Source organism: Giraffa tippelskirchi, chromosome 13, assembly GCF_054371585.1.
Source record: "Giraffa tippelskirchi isolate mGirTip1 chromosome 13, T2T-mGirTip1v1.2.pri, whole genome shotgun sequence".
In the NCBI taxonomy this organism is placed as follows: domain Eukaryota; kingdom Metazoa; phylum Chordata; class Mammalia; order Artiodactyla; family Giraffidae; genus Giraffa; species Giraffa tippelskirchi.
The window spans coordinates 97,337,964-97,354,011 of NC_137287.1; the positions used below are offsets into that span (position 1 = coordinate 97,337,964).

Here is a 16,048-nt window from a genome sequence, read left to right on the forward strand (position 1 = left end):
AGTTGGACAGGACTGAGTGACTAACACTTAGCAGGAAGCACCAGGGCATGATTTCCAATCTTCCCTCTGCACCAGAATGCCAGAGGTGGTTGACTACTGAGGTCATACTTGGACTCTCCCCCACGACTAATACTTTGTTCTTACTAAGTTCTTGGCTGGGAAATATTGAGAGCAGGAGGTGAAGGGTGCAATAGAAGATGAGATGGTTGGATGGCATCATCGACTTAATGGACATGAGGTTGAGCAAACTCCGGGAGATAGTGAAGGACAGGGAAGCCTGGCGTGCTGTAGTCCATGGGTTGCAAAGAGTCGGACTTGAATGAGCAACTGAACAGTGATAAGTTCTTGGCCCTGAGATAAACTAGTTCAGTCAGTGAAGGGCGCCAGTACTCGTGTTTCTGCAGGTACAGCCTTGGTTCCAGCTTATCTGCACGTCTGATTGTGTCTGGTCGTCCTTCCCAGGGCCTCGCCCAGGTGCAGACTAACACTCCCTAGGAATGACCCCCGACAGAATTGTGGCCAGCAGCTCAGAGGCACACATGTGTCTGTGTTTATGCCTCCTGTGAGCACTGGGTACTACTCAGTCTCTCAGCATAATCGTTATCAGTTGTCTCAAGTCTGACTCACATTCCTGTGTGGGCTTGGGATAGTCAGCTCTTGGGCTGGGCCAGGACCATGACCAGGATGTCTGCTCTGACCATGTGCATCCCCCAGGGAACTACAGTGGCAACTGGGCAGAAAGGCAGAGGAGAGAAATGAGGCATGAGGTTTGGCGATGAAGAAAGTGAAGGCGGGACTTTAGGCAACACAATCACAGGCACAGAAATCCCCCCAAAGTATCTACAAGCACATTGAAACTGAGCTGTGTATTTGGTAAGATATCAGAGTACAAGGTCAGTATCCAGAATAAAACGTAATTCCATGTACCAGCAGCAGAAAGGTAGAAAGTGCAAAAGAGAGCATTACCACCACCACTGAAAACATTGGGGTAGCTCGGAATATATGCAGTTAAAGATCTTTACATTGAAATTAGATGAAAGAGAACCTGAAGAGAGAAATACACTGAGCCCTTGGAGTATTGTGAAGACAGCGGTTCTGTCCAGACCGATTCATTACCATCCGAGTCAGAACCCAGCAGTTCTCATGGAAACTGAAATCTGATTCCAGAAGCTTACGAGAATCTGCGGAGGACTTAGAAGAGCCAAGACAGTTTGGAACAAAATTGGAGAATTTCCACCCCTGGATTTCATGACTTTTTGTAGAAATAAAATAATCAGGGCAGCACAGTATTGGTGTAAAGACAGATAAGATCCATGAACAAAATAGAGTCCAGAAATGCATCCATATGCTATGGTCACTAGGTTTTTGCTGGTGTGAACCAGATCCCTGATGGGGCATGTGCACCTTGACTCTACCCTCACACCACACACATTGCTTAGAGATGGATCACAGGCCTGAAAATGGGTCTAACACCACAAAGCTTCTGGAGGAAGATGTCACAGATCATTGTGACCTGGGAGTAGGCAGGGATTTCTAAGGGCACAGAAGGCACAAACTAGAGAAAAGATTGGAAAATTGGAACTTATAGATCCGCTCATCAAAAGGTGCTCTTGTGACAGGGAAAGGCCAAGCCAGGGACTTCCAGAAAACATTTGTGGTGTGTACTCCTGACAGAGGACTCATGTCTAACATTCATTAATAGGAAGAATTCCACAACTGAGCAGGCAGAAGACAACTCAGTAAGAAATGTGTGAGACCCCTGGATAGGTGCTTCATAGAAGACATGCCAGTGAGCTAGTACATGAATGGAAAGGTGTTCACCGTTACTGGTCATCTGAGAAGAGCAAGTGAAAACCGCAGCAAGTTGCCACCAGGTGCCCATATTGGCTCAAACTATAAAGATCAGTGGGTATCCATTGTGGGTGCCCTGGGCAGATGGAACTTCGTACATGCTGTCATTGTGTGACATGGCGGGACCACCTGGGGAACCGTGTCACTCTTTCTAATGTAAACATACTCCATCAAGGTGAACGCGTACACACCGGAGGTTATTCACAGTGAAATAACTGTGCTTGTGTGTGTGCTCAGTTGTGTCCGAGTCTGTAACCCCCATGGACTGTAGCCCGCCAGGCTCCTCGGTCCATGGATTGCTCCAGGCAAAAATACTGAAGTTGGTTGCCATTTCCTACTCCAGGGGATCTTCCCAATCCAGGGATTAAACCCATATCTCCTGCATTGGCAGGTGAATTCTTGACCGCTGCACTCCCTGGGAAGCCCTCAATGCAGTACTACCCAGGAGTAAAAGGAATGAACTACAGTAAGTCCTCTACATATAGACCTTCAAGTTGTGAACTTTCAAAGATGCTAACGTGCGTTCCATCAACGTCAGATGTGGGTGAAATTACAGCTTGGCTTCCGTCTCCTATTGTTGAGAATCTTTTGGCTCCACCATCTCCTACCTCCTTTCCTTCCAGTTAGTAACTCTCCCTCCCTGCTCACTCTATGCCAGCCCCTATATGCCAGCTGTAGTACTTTCAAGGTGCTGTCTTGTAAGATTAAAAATGTTTTATTTTTTGTGTTTGTTTTTTATGTGTTATTTGTATGAAAGGTATTGTAAACCTATTACAGTGTAGTACTATGTAGCTGATTGTGTTAGTTGAGTACCTAGGCTAATTTGAACAAATTGGGTTTATGAATGTGCTCTCGGAATGGGACTTATTCGTAAGTACGGTACTTACTATACTGACATGGTCAGTAACCTGGGGCATTAGCTCTGGTGAATAGAGGCTGGTGCTGGGGCTGAGGTGAGGAGCTGGTGGCAGAGGGAAGGCCAGGGAGGCCCACGGTGTCTGGGAGTGACGCCCAGGGCAGGGGCATGGCACAATTTATGTGGCTGCAGAGTTGCCAGTACCACATGAGGGTTCAGGCCAACACATCACCAGTTAATCATCAGGCCGGGGGCAAGGAGTGCCAGAGAGCGGTGAGCAGCTGCCTTGCCCCCAGGGATGCCCTGCAGGTGGGATGCTGCTGAGTGGGGGGTGACGGTGGAGAGAGGATGGGTTGGGGGTCGAGCTGTGTATATAACCTTGGGAACAGACTGTATGGGAAGAGGGGCAGGAGGCTGAAGGAGGGCCTTTTAAAGATGCAAGATGACCCCTGAGGAAGCCAGGTGCAGTCCCCAAGTCTGGCTGGGCCAAGGACCCCTCCCCCCCGAGAGGAGGGGAGGGACTGCCTCTTGGGAGGGAATCCTCTGCCAACTGTGGGTGAGAGCATGCAGGGATTTCTGGAAGAGATGGGCCTGGGGAAGAAGGGAGCCATGCAGGGAGGGAGGTGGGGGGGGCGACAGCGCCAGACCCAGGCCCCTCATTTGGGCACCTGCAAGAAGGGGTGGGGTCCTCAGGCCTTGCCCCGCCTCATCTGCCCTCAGTGGGTTCCTGGCAAGGTTGGCCTAGGGCCCCTGCTCCCACAGCATGGAGTTGGGGCTCGCCTCCCCTCCTCTGGATGCAGCCTTTTCACCCACTGGGCCTCAGTTTGTTCATCTCTAAAGTGGAGACAGTAGTAACACCCCCACCCCCAACCCCAGAGTGGCTGAGAGGTTAACCAAGGCAGGTGTGAAGCCCACCTGTTCAGAGTGCGGTTTCCCCTTTCACTTCCCTGGGGAGGGGCGGAAACCTGGCTGGCGCCCTGGGTTTAGAGCCCAGAGGGCCCGTTACTAAGCTGATCGCCCGAGGGGCAGCTGTGTGCCCGCCCCCCAGGTCTGTGGGAGTGGAGGACCTCTCTATGCACCCAGAACGCCCCAGTGAAGCTACCAAAATGTTATTAAAAAGCATGGGCATACAGAGCTGTGTGCGTGAAAACACTGGTCAAGTCTGAGAAAGAAATGGGAAGCTTTTGTGCCAATCTGCGGATTATAACCTAGGAGGCAGCTCCTGAAAGGGCTCTGAGGATGTCTCAAAGAGATGAGGGGAAGGGCAGCATAAGTGATTTTTTAAAAAATTATTTATTTTTGGTTGCGCTGAGTTTTTGTTGATGCCCATGGGCTGGGCTTCTCTCTAGGATGCCTTCTCATCTCAGAGCACAGGCTTTAGTAGTTGCGGCTCAATGGCTTTAGAGCACAGACTCAGTATTTATGGCCCACAGGCTTAGTTGCTTTGTGCATGTGCAATCTTCCCAGACCAGGGATCGAACCTGTGTCCCCTGCATTGGCAGGCAGAGTCTTATCCCCTGTACTACCAGGGAAGTCCATGTATGGGACTTTGATCGTGGGGTGCAGGCAGCCAAGCACACAGCTTGGTGGGAGATAGTTGTTGTCTTTGAGTAGATCTCTAGTTAATGGTTTTAGTGATTTTCTCAGTATGGGAAGAGGCAAGAAACTGGGTTCCTAAGATTCTGTCCTAAAAATATCTGACTACCTGTAGGCCAGTCCTGCCAGTTCCCCAGAGCACAAAGCGCCTTTCCCTGGTCTTCGCTGTGAATTCCTGTTGGGCTGTGTTGCAGGTCAGCAACTGTGGTGGCTGGTGACATGATTCTTGTAGGACTGGGTGGTGGGCAAGGGTCTTTGTGTACAGTCCCCTGCCTTTTGGCCTGAATTTCTACACAGAGTTGGGAGGCATTTCATGACCAGTTTGCCCCACTGTGCTCATTCTCTGGTCAGGTGAGGATTTTGTTGCTAGGCACTCGATGTGCTATTACTGGACCAGGCCCTGTTAACAGTAGTCCAGCCTTTGGGCCACCTTCTCACAGTCTGTCATCGTCTAGAATACAGTTCCCTCTTGTTGCTTCCTCAGGCCACGTCTAGAGTTACACGATTACAGTCGTTGGTCTTATACACTGTGTATCCGGTCAGTGGTTTCAAGTTGCCTTCGTTGTTGTTGTCAATCTTAAAGGAACTCAACCCGGAATATTCACTGGAAGGACTGATGCTGAAGCTGAAACTCCAATACTTTAGCCACCTGATGCGAAGAACTGGCTCATTGGAAAAGACCCTGATGCTGGGAAAGATTGAGGGCAGGAGAAGGGGGCGACAGAGGATGAGGTGGTTGGATGGCATCACCGACTCAATGGACATGCGTTTGAGCAAATTTCGGGAGATAGTGAAGGACATAGAAGCCAGGTGTGCTGTATGGTCTGTGGGGTTGCAAAAAGTCAGACACAACTGAGCGACTGAGCAACAACAGTCACACGTTTGTTACTGCAGGAGCCAGGAATCTTGTCAAACAGGCAGAGTATGGGTGACATTGGCAAGGTCCTCAGTATGTATTTAGGGCTTCCCTGATAGCTCAGTTGGTAAATTATCCGCCTGCAATGCAGGAGACCCCGGTTCAATTCCTGGGTCAGGAAGATCTGCTGGAGACGGGATAGGCTACCCACTCCAGTATTTGGGCTTCCCTTGTGGCTCAGCTGGTAAAGAATCCAGCTGCAATGCGTGATACCTGGGTTCGATCCCTGGGTTGGGAAGGTCCTCTGGAGAAGGGAAAGGCTACCCACTTCAGTATTCTGGCCTAGAGAATTCCATGGACGTATAGCCCATGGGGTCGTAAAGAGCTGTACACGACTGAGCCACTTTCAGTATGTATTTAAGCTGCAAACTTCCATGAGGTGCAACCCAGGTGTCTCCCCAGGTCATCCGGTTAGTCTCTTCTCTGCCAGCCCTTATCTTTAAGGAAAATGACGTAGGGGCCTTGTCCATAATCCACATCAAAGATGCCTGCACACGTAAGACGAGTGGTGGGTCATCTGGGTGCCTTCCAGGGCTAAGAAAGGACTGAGAAAGTGTGATCTTCTAGGGAGTTACATGGCTAGTGCCAGAAGAAGAAAAATTGATCTTTATGGTTGAGCAGATATTTCTGCTGATGGGGAGGTCTGGTTATTTCATAATGCACCCTAGAGGGGAAGGAGGAGGTCAAAGGGCAGAGGAAAAAATTTAACTTTTTCTTGCTTGCCTTACAATATGAATTTTTATTTCATCACCAACACCACCAGACAGAAAATATGATGAAGCAGCCCTGGAACCTTACAAAGGTCCTTCCCACGGGCCTCCTAGGTTCCCATGTGAGAAGTCCTAGGGCCCAAGCTGAGCAGGCAGAAAGCAGACACATGCCCTGAGATGTGTCCTTGGGCCCTGAAATGGCCTGGCCCATCTCTCTTCACCACTTGTGGTTGACCAGCCGTCTGGGGTCACCAGGGACCCCATTCCTGCTAACAGGATGAGGTAGGGCAGGGGCTAGTGCCCACTATCCTGCAAAGGGCGTGTGAAAGACCTGCTGGATTGCTCCAGGCATAGTCACTGGCCCTTCATGTCCAGCATCCTCTCCCAGCTTCCTCCATACCTATAGCCTGGTCCCCAACCTAGAGAGAAGTCCTGTAGCTTCCCAAGAGAGGCTGAGAATCCAGGTTTTCTTTCTTTCTGCAGAGTAGGAGGGGTGGGGTGCGAGTGACTGGCCCCGCCTGGTCGCAGGCCTAGCTGATCAGAGCCCAACTATGCCTCCTGCTCAGCTGCTCTTGACCGCCAGCTTCTAAGTTTCCATGGCAACTGTTCCAGGAATTTAAAAGGAAGGAAAAGTCCAGGCTGCCAGCATAGACCCATTCCTGGCTCCAGGTGCAGTGTGCTCACCTCCCACCCCCTGCCTGGCCACTGGGGCCAGCATGCTTCTGGAAGTTTCTTGTGCCCTCCCTAAGTCACCCCCAGAGCTACAGTGTTCGGTGGTGGGTGGAGGTCTCAGTCAATAGGGCCAGGGTGCAGTGCCCACCAGCTGCCTGGTTGGTTGGTGGAGGGAGATGGTGCCTGTTCGGTGAACAAACACATGTGCACACCCTGTGCACACCCTGCTTGCTTGCTGACCATAGCACTCATCCCTGGGGGCTGGCCCTGCAGTGTGGGTCCCCTGGGTGCCTGCCCGCCCCTGGGCACTTTGAAGTGCTCATGGGCACTTGGCTTTGATCGCCTCTCAGTTCATCTTCATCTTCCCAGCCACCCACTGGGCAGGTGGTGTTGGCCCAGAAGCCTTTAGGGAACTTGTCCAAGGTCAGAAGCTCCAGGAGGAGCCAAGCTGGACTCTGGCCAGTCTCTGGCTACACACTTGCTGCTGCCCCAGGGAGGCGGGGGGCCTGGTTAGCGAGTCTTGTCAGCTGAGGTGCCAGCTCCTCTGGGCCAGGCCACGCTGGCTGCTTGGGGCACAGTGGGGACAGCCAGGGTGATCACTGCTCTGCCAAGATGTAGAGACAGGTTGGGGGAAAACTCAAGGTAAAACCCGTGAACATTCAACAGTGAAGTTGTTGAAGGAATCCCATAAGGAGGCAGACAGTGAGAACTGAAGGGCTGTCTTTGTGGGGGAGCTCTGTGCACAGAGGAGTCCGAGGGTTGAGGACCATGAGAACCTCCCAGGCGTGTAAGGCAGCAGGCTGCTCACATGGAGCCCCAGCTGCTGGGCCCCCTCCGCACTGCCTGGCCCAGCAGAGGAGGACCAGGAGAAGCGTTGTCCCTGTGGCAGGAGCTTAACAGGGCCAGACTTCTCTCTCTGTCGCAGTTCTTGCCTTTGAGGTAAGTTCCCAAGCAGGTGATTTATTCCCAAACAGGCAGAAGTTCCCATGGGTGCTTCCTGAGGCCACATGGGGCAGGACCAGGCCGCTGAAAGTCAGCACCATGGACAGCGCCTTTCAGCCGCATGTGAGTCAGGACAGCTGTGTGTGTGTGGTGGGGCGGGTTGGGGACAGGGTTGGTGGGCATTATTGGGGGGTGGGCGGTGATGGAGCACGTGGGTTGGGAGGGAGGGCGGAGGGAGTGGACATGACAGGCTGTGGGCAAGTGACCCTGACACCCGGCCATCCCTACCCCTTTAGTGAATGTCCAGGGCCTCCTGCTTCCTCGGGGTCAACCTTGAAGACCCTTCTTTGGTGAGGCCTGATGCTGTCCAGGTGAGTCAGTGTTTAGGAGGCCCCCAGGCTGCAGAGTGTCCCCCACTCCGAACCATCCCCTGAGGACCTGGGTCAGGATGAGCCTACTGCCACCCAGTCCTCTGGGGAGCTGCTGGCCAGGGTAGCAGGTGCAGGGAATGTAGGGTGGTCTTCAGGCCCTCTCATTCCAGGGTGGGCCCCCCTGGGAACCTCTGGGCCTCGGCTTCACCTCTGAAGCGGGCTGACTGAACTGCTTACCCCACCCTTGCTCAGAGGCCCTTCCATCTCTGAAGAGGCTGCTTCAAGCTGCAGTGTGGAGGGTCGAGAGAGAAATCTGCTTGTGCCCATGCACTTCCCTCTTCCCTGAAGCACTGAGGTGCTTCAGGGCTGTGCTTGAGAGGCCTGCCCTGGGTGTCATGGGGATAGGTCCAGTGAGCTGGCAGCAACACTGCCCTTGTGGACGGGCCTGCTGGGGCAGATCTGTAGCAGCTGAGCCCTCCTTCACCTCCCTCACCCGGCTCTGGGTTGTTGGGATGGGGGCAGCTCCCAGGGGCATGTCCCTGAGCAGATGAGGGAGAACTGTGTGTTGGGGGAGAGAGCACTTAGGGGTTGAGAGAGGATGGGAGAGCAGGAAGGGATAGCCAGGAGAGCCTAGGAGAGCTGAGTGCTCTGGGCTCTTGTGAGATAGCGCCCAGCCTGTGTTTATCAGTTAAAATTGGGTTCAGGGTGAAAGTTTATTTTTTTCTTAAGTGAAAATGTTACTGAACTCAGGACCGGCTGCTAACTGCTTAAAAATCAATACTGGAGTGGCATGTGTTAGCAGGAATGGAAATGGTGCTTTTAATCAGAAAACCAGCAATCTGGGGAGGAGGGACGCTGTCCCCCAAAACTGAGTCCTGAGATTCTGCTTGGCCATGCGGGTTTTAAGGGGGAAAGAGGAAGTGAGGTCAGTTAATCATGGAGACGGGGGCTGGCCCCCACTGTCTGCAGGCTCGTTGGCCCCTTGTGATCTTTCCTTAGTTGCTCTCTTGTTCATGCACTTTGTTCATGAGATTCCTGAAGGGGGAAGCTGGGATAGAGCCCCGGTTATCTATTAATTGCTTAGTCTTCCTTTCGATGTCTTTGGTCCACGGAGAGACCCAACAGGTTAGGCCAGGGATTGTGTGATCAAAGATTTGAAAGTTGTGCTTGGGCCAGAGATGAGCAGAGTATGGGGGTGCCTGGTTTGAGATTAGTGACAATATAGATTTCTAAAGTGACAAGGTGAAAGGGCCTCCTGCAAAGAGCTCTTTCTTGCAAAGAGCTGCTTACAAACCCCCATTTGTCAGAAAATTATTCCATTTCTATGGGATCAGGGGTGAAGTACATCTTGTGTAACTTCTGTATGTTGACATAGTCAAAGTGAAAGTTGCTCAGTCATGTCCAACTCTTTGTGACCCCATGGACTATACAGTCCATGAAATTCTCCAGGCCAGAATACTGGAGTGGGTAGCCTTTCCCTTCTCCAGGGGATCTTTTCAACCCAGGTCTCCTGCATTGCAGGTGGATTCTTTACCAGCTGAGCCACAAGGGAAGCCCAAGAATACTGGAGTGGGTATCCTATCCTTTCTCCAGTGGATCTTCCCGACCCAGGAACTGAACCAGGGTCTCCTGCATTGCAGGTGGATTCTTTACCAACTGAGCTATCAGGGAAGCCCTCATGTTGACAGAGGGCACCATATTCTCAGAGTGGAAGCTGTTGACATGGGTGTGTAGCATCTCTTTGCTGACAATTTTAGTTGTGCGTCAACATTGAGTCTGTGACTATGTAGTATTCATTAGCTGCTGGAGCCACTCCTTTGTGACTCTGGGAGGCCTGGGAGACTCAGCTTTTCTACAGAGAGAGGCAGGGGGTGTGGAGGGGCCTTTGTGTGTGTGTGTGTGGGGAAGGAGAGGCACAGGGTTCTGCTGGGTTCCAAAAGCAGCTACTGGGGGTGCAGTTTCCCACAGTCTGTGCATCTGTGGGGCCCTCCAGCATCAACCTGGGGGTTCTCACTTAGTCCTGAGTCTCCACTCTGTCCCTTATCACTCCCTCCTGGGACATGTGACTGCTTCCTCTCATGGTGTCCACTTTCCACTGTGCCCTGATCACCCCCCATCCATCCCACTTGACCTCTCCCTGAGCTCCAGACCATTCTGCTGCCGGCCCAGGGCATCCAGCCATGTGGCCAGAGCTGAGTGCAGGTCCTCCCCACGCCTGGGCCGAGCTGGAACAGGGCCTCCATGAGGGTCAGTCCACTGCCTGCCCCCCGCATCCTGCCCTAACCCACACAGCTGTCTACTCTTCTCTTGGCCCTGTTCTCTGTCACTCTCTGAGCCTTGGCTCCTCCTCTGCTCAGGCTCCTCTCCCGTCAAGGAAGCTTTCTCGGGGATGGGCATTGGATTTGTGGTGGGGGGCTGCCATGTGGCTGGGGCATATGGAGGGCCAGCCTGTATCACTGCCTCCCATGGCCTCCTGTGTGCATCCCCCCAGCACATTGGTCCCAGAGTCTGCCCCTTCCCCCAACTGCTGGCTGAACCCGGCCTCCTTGGTGGAGCAGCTGAGGCCCCAAGGGCTTTGCCAGTGCTCACCTGTGAACTGACTGCTCTGACTGCCCTCCTGGGCCTGTGTCCACATGTAGGGGAGGGTAGTGACCTTTCTCTGGCAAAATGACCCAAGGGTAGGCCCTGGGGTCAGAGAAGGGGCTGCCTGGCTTCCGAGAGGCCCCAGGCTGGCCTTTGTGGTTGTTTGAGCCAGGCCTCTGCCTCCAGCCCCATGCATTGGGATTTCCCAGGCAGGAATACTGGAGTGGGTTGCCATTTCCTCCTTCAGGGGATTTTCCACACCCAGGGATCAAACCCATGTCTAACCCTCCTCTCCTGCTCTGGCCTCTTGCATTGCAGACAGACAGATTCTTTACCTGCTAAGTAAAGAATCTGCTGAGCCACTTGGGGAGCTGGGAGAGGTAACCTTAAGCATAATGACTCCCCCTGGGCCTTGCCCCAGGGGTCTGATTACAAGGAGTTTGTGCCTCCCACCCGCCTTTGCCTATCCCAGGCCCACAGCAGTTGCCTAATTGTGAATGTCATTAGAGGCAAGTGCTAATCGTGCCTGTGATTGTCAGCTGCACCTGTGATTAGCTGTGATTTGAGCCCCAGAAAAGCCTGGTGGGGGTGGTTGGGGTTCCCTCTGCGGGTCTGACCGCATCACTTAGTACTGGCTGAACTGGGCACCCCTCAGCCTTTCCGAGCTGCTTCCCTGAGGCTGGCAGAGCCCCAGTGAGTCCAGCAGTGTCCCTGGGGGTCCCCTGTGTGGCTCTGTGACCAGTAAAGTGTGAGCCAGCACAGCTCAGACTCAGGCCAGTAGTCAAAGGCAGGCTGTGCTGTGAGAGCATCTGAGGACTGGACCCACTTGCCTTGGGGTTTCTGGCCGGCATGGGGCTGGGGCTGCAGTTTGGGCCAGAATGAAGAGCCCCTGTGGTGGGGAGAAGGTGGGGGGCGCACAGAGAAGCAGAGGGGCAGGAGAATCCTAAACCTGACCCAGGCCTTTCCTGCTGTTATGAAGATATGTCTGCCAAGGCAGGAGGCAGGACGCACCTTGTTTAGCAGTTTGTTAGCTTGGTTTATACCTTCTAGGAACGTTACCATATTTAGATGCATGGCACTTGGATCTTGTTTGTCCACACCCCTGGGCCTCACCCGTGTGAGGAGCCTGGTTCTGTTGAGGCCTGTGCTTAGAGCTCAGAATGGAGCCCGAGACACAGCAGGTGCTGAGATGTTTGCCGAGCGAGCAAGTCCCACTCTCAACACCAAAGCCCCTGTGTTCATCCATCTGCCGTTCACAGGGACACTCGAAGAAAAACAAACCAGGGTGAGGCCGACTGCGTAAAAGGGGGGCTTTATTTACTCCCCTGCAGCAGCGTCCGCTCCCGCACATGACGACCCTGCGGAGCCGCTGCTCAGTGTGGAACCAAGACTGCCTGGCACTAAAAACACATTGAAAACATCAACGCTCTTGCCTTTTTTTCCTTTTTTTTTTTTGGTACAAAATGATACAAACAACAATACAAAATAGTTGTGCTGTTGACGATTACAAAAAAAGTTGGAACTTTTGTCTAACTGCGCGATGCTCAGAGTTGCAGTGAGAATACGTCATACTCCAGTATCTTTCCCCAGAACAACCACAGTCATGCGGGCTGCTACACATGTTGTCCATTGTCAGAAAGAAACATGCAAAAAAAAAAAAGAAAATCAGAATGGGAAAAGGAGAGAGAAAGGAAAAGCGAAACGCGTTCCAATTATACACAGAGGTGGTCCCCCCACGGGATCCCGGCATCGCAGGGCCTGTTGTATGTACACCACGTGGCCGGGGACTGTCTCACAGGGTGCTCTTCATGGGGGAGACTGTGTTTGCTTTTTTGGTGTTCCTTTCAGCCTTGACAAAACTCCCCTCCCTGACTTTTCCCCTCAGAACAGAGTTGTCTCGAAGGCCCGGGTGGGTCAGTGGTGCTCACAGTAGGGAAGCCTGATGGCTGGCTGGTACCCTGACACTGGTGGTGGGAGGCCTGGCGCCTGGGTGTTCTGAGAACACGAGAAGGGGAAGGCTGGCTGGGCCGTGGGGAAGGGCTGCCGAGGCCTGACAGTCACGGGGCCCCAGGCTGTGGATGCCTGCTGCCCAAGGCTGGGGTGTCATTACAGGTGAGTCCTGGTCATAAGAACAAAAATCTCTGCGGGCACAGGACTTGCCCGAGCACCTCGCCAGCGCCAAGTCCAGGCCTCCTCTGGCCGCACCCCCTGGTCTGGACCCGTCGCATCTACAAGCTACGTGAGACACGTTTGACACTGACTGTGTAGCTAATGCAAACTGTTGGTTGGGACAGAGTTCCCGGATGCTTCTGGGAGGGGATGGGGGTCTCCAGGGGCTGTCTGGGGTGGAAGTGAGGACGGGCTGCTCTCCGGCTGCCTGGGAGCAGGGATGGGGCCTGTGTAACATAGACAAATTGCGGGGTGGGGGCCTGGCAGTGATGAGAGGAGGGGGAGAGGAGCTGCAGGGAGGCTGGGGGGCTGGTATTCAGGACAACGAGCTGTGGGCTGGGCCTGGCACCCCATCCCTGGGGTAAGCCCAGGACCCTGGGGACCCAAGGAGGCTTCAGGAGTCCAGTGGGGAGAGTCCACAGCTGTCTGGGTCCCCCACCCCATATTCATACTTAGAACTTTGACTGCAAAAACAAATGAGATTCCAGCTCACATCTCACCAACTCTGAGGACACTAGCAGTCCTCAAATGGGCACACCCCCAGGTGCTGGGACAATCCTCACTGGCTGCCTGACCCCGAGCGATTTGCATAGCAGGAAGGGGGTACCCCCCAACCTCGGCAGGCTACCCACCCAGGTCTATGAGACGGGCTGTCTGCCTGGGGGCATCAGCACATGACCCAAGCGGCCGCTGCCTCCGTCCACCTGTCCCTTCGTCTCTCCCTGGGCCATTGTGGACGGGGTCAGGATGGACAGGCCTCCCTCAGGCCACAAGCTGAGTCGCCTCCCCAGCTCAGCTCAGCCCTGGGAGAGCGGATGGAGTTAGCGAGGAGTTTGGTTTGGGGAAGACCCTGACGTCCAGCGGGGACACACCCACGCGGGTCACACACACACACGTGTACACTCAAGTTCATCTTCGAGGCTGAAGCTGTTTAGAAAAGAGGATGACCATGGCATTGGGGGCAGGCCATGGGCAGGGGTGTGGATCAAAGACCCCCTCCATGGAGAACATGGGGAGTATGTGTACCCCTGTCCTAGGTCCTCTGGAGGCCTGACCCAGGAGGAGGCCCAGGGTGGGGCTCCAGGGCAGGCCTGACACCAAGTCCTGCTGGGGAGCCGAGAGCAGGTGAGGATTCCCCTGGAGGGGCCTCTCCAGCCAGCCCAGGTGGCTTCACACCAGACAGGCCATCCCTGGGTGATGCTTGGGGGAGAAGCTGCCCCAGGGCATTTTCTCACCTGTTCCCCTCTAGCTGCCCACCCTCCCCCCCCAACCCCGGCAAACACAGCAGGAGCTCCGGTGGGTCCTTGGGACGCAGCGCCTCTTGCTGTCCTGCAGAACTGAGCCTGGAGTCTGGCTTGAGAGTCACACTGCCCATCAAGAGGGCACGTCCAGGTCTGAGAGCTTGAGCAGCTAACTGGCCCAGCAGCTGCTGGGTGCTGACGGCGGTCCAAAGGAAAGGAGACTGTTTCCGGTGGGCGTGGTGTGGGATGGACGGCATAGACGATGGGACTGTCCCGGCATTGGAGCAGACCTCTGCCATCCTCGTCAGCTCCCGGGCTCCAGAGACTGGTCCAGAGGGGCAGGGCTGGGGCAGACCCCAGAATCTCCCGCTGGCTGTGCTGGTTTCTGGACCCCAAGTGAGCAGCAGCTTTCCGTGTGGTCAGTGCAGCCCTGCTGGTGGCCAGACACATCCAGAGCCTTCGGGGGCTGGACTGGTGAGTGTTTGGGGGCCTTTGACTTGGGGTCCCTTGGGAGTCTCATTGAGAGGGTGGAGGGCTCATGCCAGGGGTTGGTGGGATGCTGGCTGGTTTTGGTTGTGGTTTCTTGGGTCACCGTACTCTCTTGGACCAAAGATAGTGGGGACCTGGGTGGCTTTCAGGGTCACAGTTGGCCCTGGGGGAGGCCTAATGATTGACTGGGGGCCCCTGGGATTGGCCAAGGGCAGCCATGGGGAACATCAGGGATGGCCCCAGCTGTTTCCAGCTTCTGGGAGTCGGAGCAAAAGTTGAAATGCACAGTGGGTCTTGGGTCCACGGGCTTGGCCAGTGGCTTGGCCCAGGGGACTCGCTGCTGCAGAAGCTGAAGGTGGATCTTTGTGCTGACCTGGGGACCCCATGGGGTAGGAGACCCTCACTGTGGACAGCAAAGCATGAGGACTCAGAGGGGCTGATGGGATTTGGACCCCAATCGTTCTTCTTTGTCAATTTTGTCAAGCGAGTTACCCATTTGTTTTCTTGATAAAAGATTAAAAAAAAAAGGACACATTCTTCCCAATTCCTTAATTGGTGCCTTCAGAGCTGGGACTAGCCAGGGCTAGGGGCGCTCAGGACCAGGTTGGGGGGGGGGTCTGTCTGTTTGCTTTTAGTCGCTCCTGAGTTTGAGGGAATCTGATACATGTACCAAAAGGCACTTTCATTTTTTTTAAAACAGTGCTTCTGTCCTAAGAAATTCAAGTTAAGACAGAGTGCCTCTTGCTCTCCTCAGTGCTGAGTCAGCCGCGGGTCAAGTGTTCATGCCAGACAGCTGGGGCGGGGGCAGGGCGGGGACCCCCACCAGTAAGTGACATGGCCTTGGGGGTCGGAAAGGCCCGTTGCCTCCTCCAGTCCTGCTCCTCCTGTCCGTCCGTCTGTCCGTCCATCCTTGCGTCCGGTGGGGAGACCCGTTAATCCTCCTCACCGCCTCCGTACATGTCCGCCAGCTTCTTGAATCTGGGCCCCCAGTCGTTCAGGTAGTCGTAGTCCTGGTCTCCAGAGCTGGAGGAGTCCAGGGAGCTGACGGAGCCCGCTGTGGAGCCGCTGCCCTCGTAGTCAAATACCAGCAGCGAGTCGTACGGGGGCGCCGTGGGGTCATTGTCGGCTGCGCGCAGTCCCTGGGGCCACAGAGTTTGGGGGTTAGAGTGCGGGGCGGGGGCTGGGAATGTGGGGCGGGGCGGCGCGCTTATGGGGCCGTGCATGCAGTAGGTGCTCAGTAAGTGCTCCTGTATGTCCGTGAAAGGTGTCTCAGAGCTCAGAGTAGAGCAAGGTTTACAGACTGGCCTGGCGGGGGAGGCAGGGTGTGGGGAGGCAGCCACACACCAGCTTCGCCGTCCCGCCTCTTTACCACAAAGGAAGATGCAGCAGAGGTGGGGCGCGCCCTTGACGCCCATGGACTTGTCAGGTGGGCACCTTGGGCTCAGTGTCAAGACGGGGGGAGGGATGAGCTAAGGCAGGGACCCTGTTGGCTGGAACTTCAGATCCCAGATGTCAGGAGGGGGCCTCAAGTGTGTGGTCAGATGAATGCCCACCCCCCCCAGGCCATTCCCAGTGGGGATGCCCCCCGCCACGGCCCCAGGCAGGGCTCAGTGAACCCAGGTCTGAATCTGCCTCCTCATGCCTCCCCCCTC

The 16,048-nt window shown here is 54.6% G+C and overlaps 1 protein-coding gene and 1 long non-coding RNA gene across 2 annotated transcripts in view; one reads left to right on the top strand and one right to left on the bottom strand.

Moving 5' to 3' along the window:
• LOC145533550 (uncharacterized) overlaps nt 1-16,048 on the top strand; it is a 29,547-nt gene that overhangs the window by 727 nt on the left and 12,772 nt on the right. The window contains exon 3 of the long non-coding RNA XR_014074152.1: nt 7,576-7,666. This is a non-coding gene — a long non-coding RNA (uncharacterized LOC145533550). The remainder of the gene's footprint in view (nt 1-7,575; nt 7,667-16,048) is intronic.
• The window catches only part of CDH4 (cadherin 4), a 476,927-nt gene continuing 472,805 nt past the window's right edge, over nt 11,927-16,048 (bottom strand). Inside the window, exons 16-17 of the mRNA XM_081561133.1 lie at nt 15,343-15,535; nt 11,927-12,110 (exon numbers count right to left, since the gene is read on the bottom strand). Coding sequence (XP_081417259.1) covers nt 12,064-12,110; nt 15,343-15,535 — 240 coding nt within the window. The 3' untranslated portion in view covers nt 11,927-12,063. The remainder of the gene's footprint in view (nt 12,111-15,342; nt 15,536-16,048) is intronic.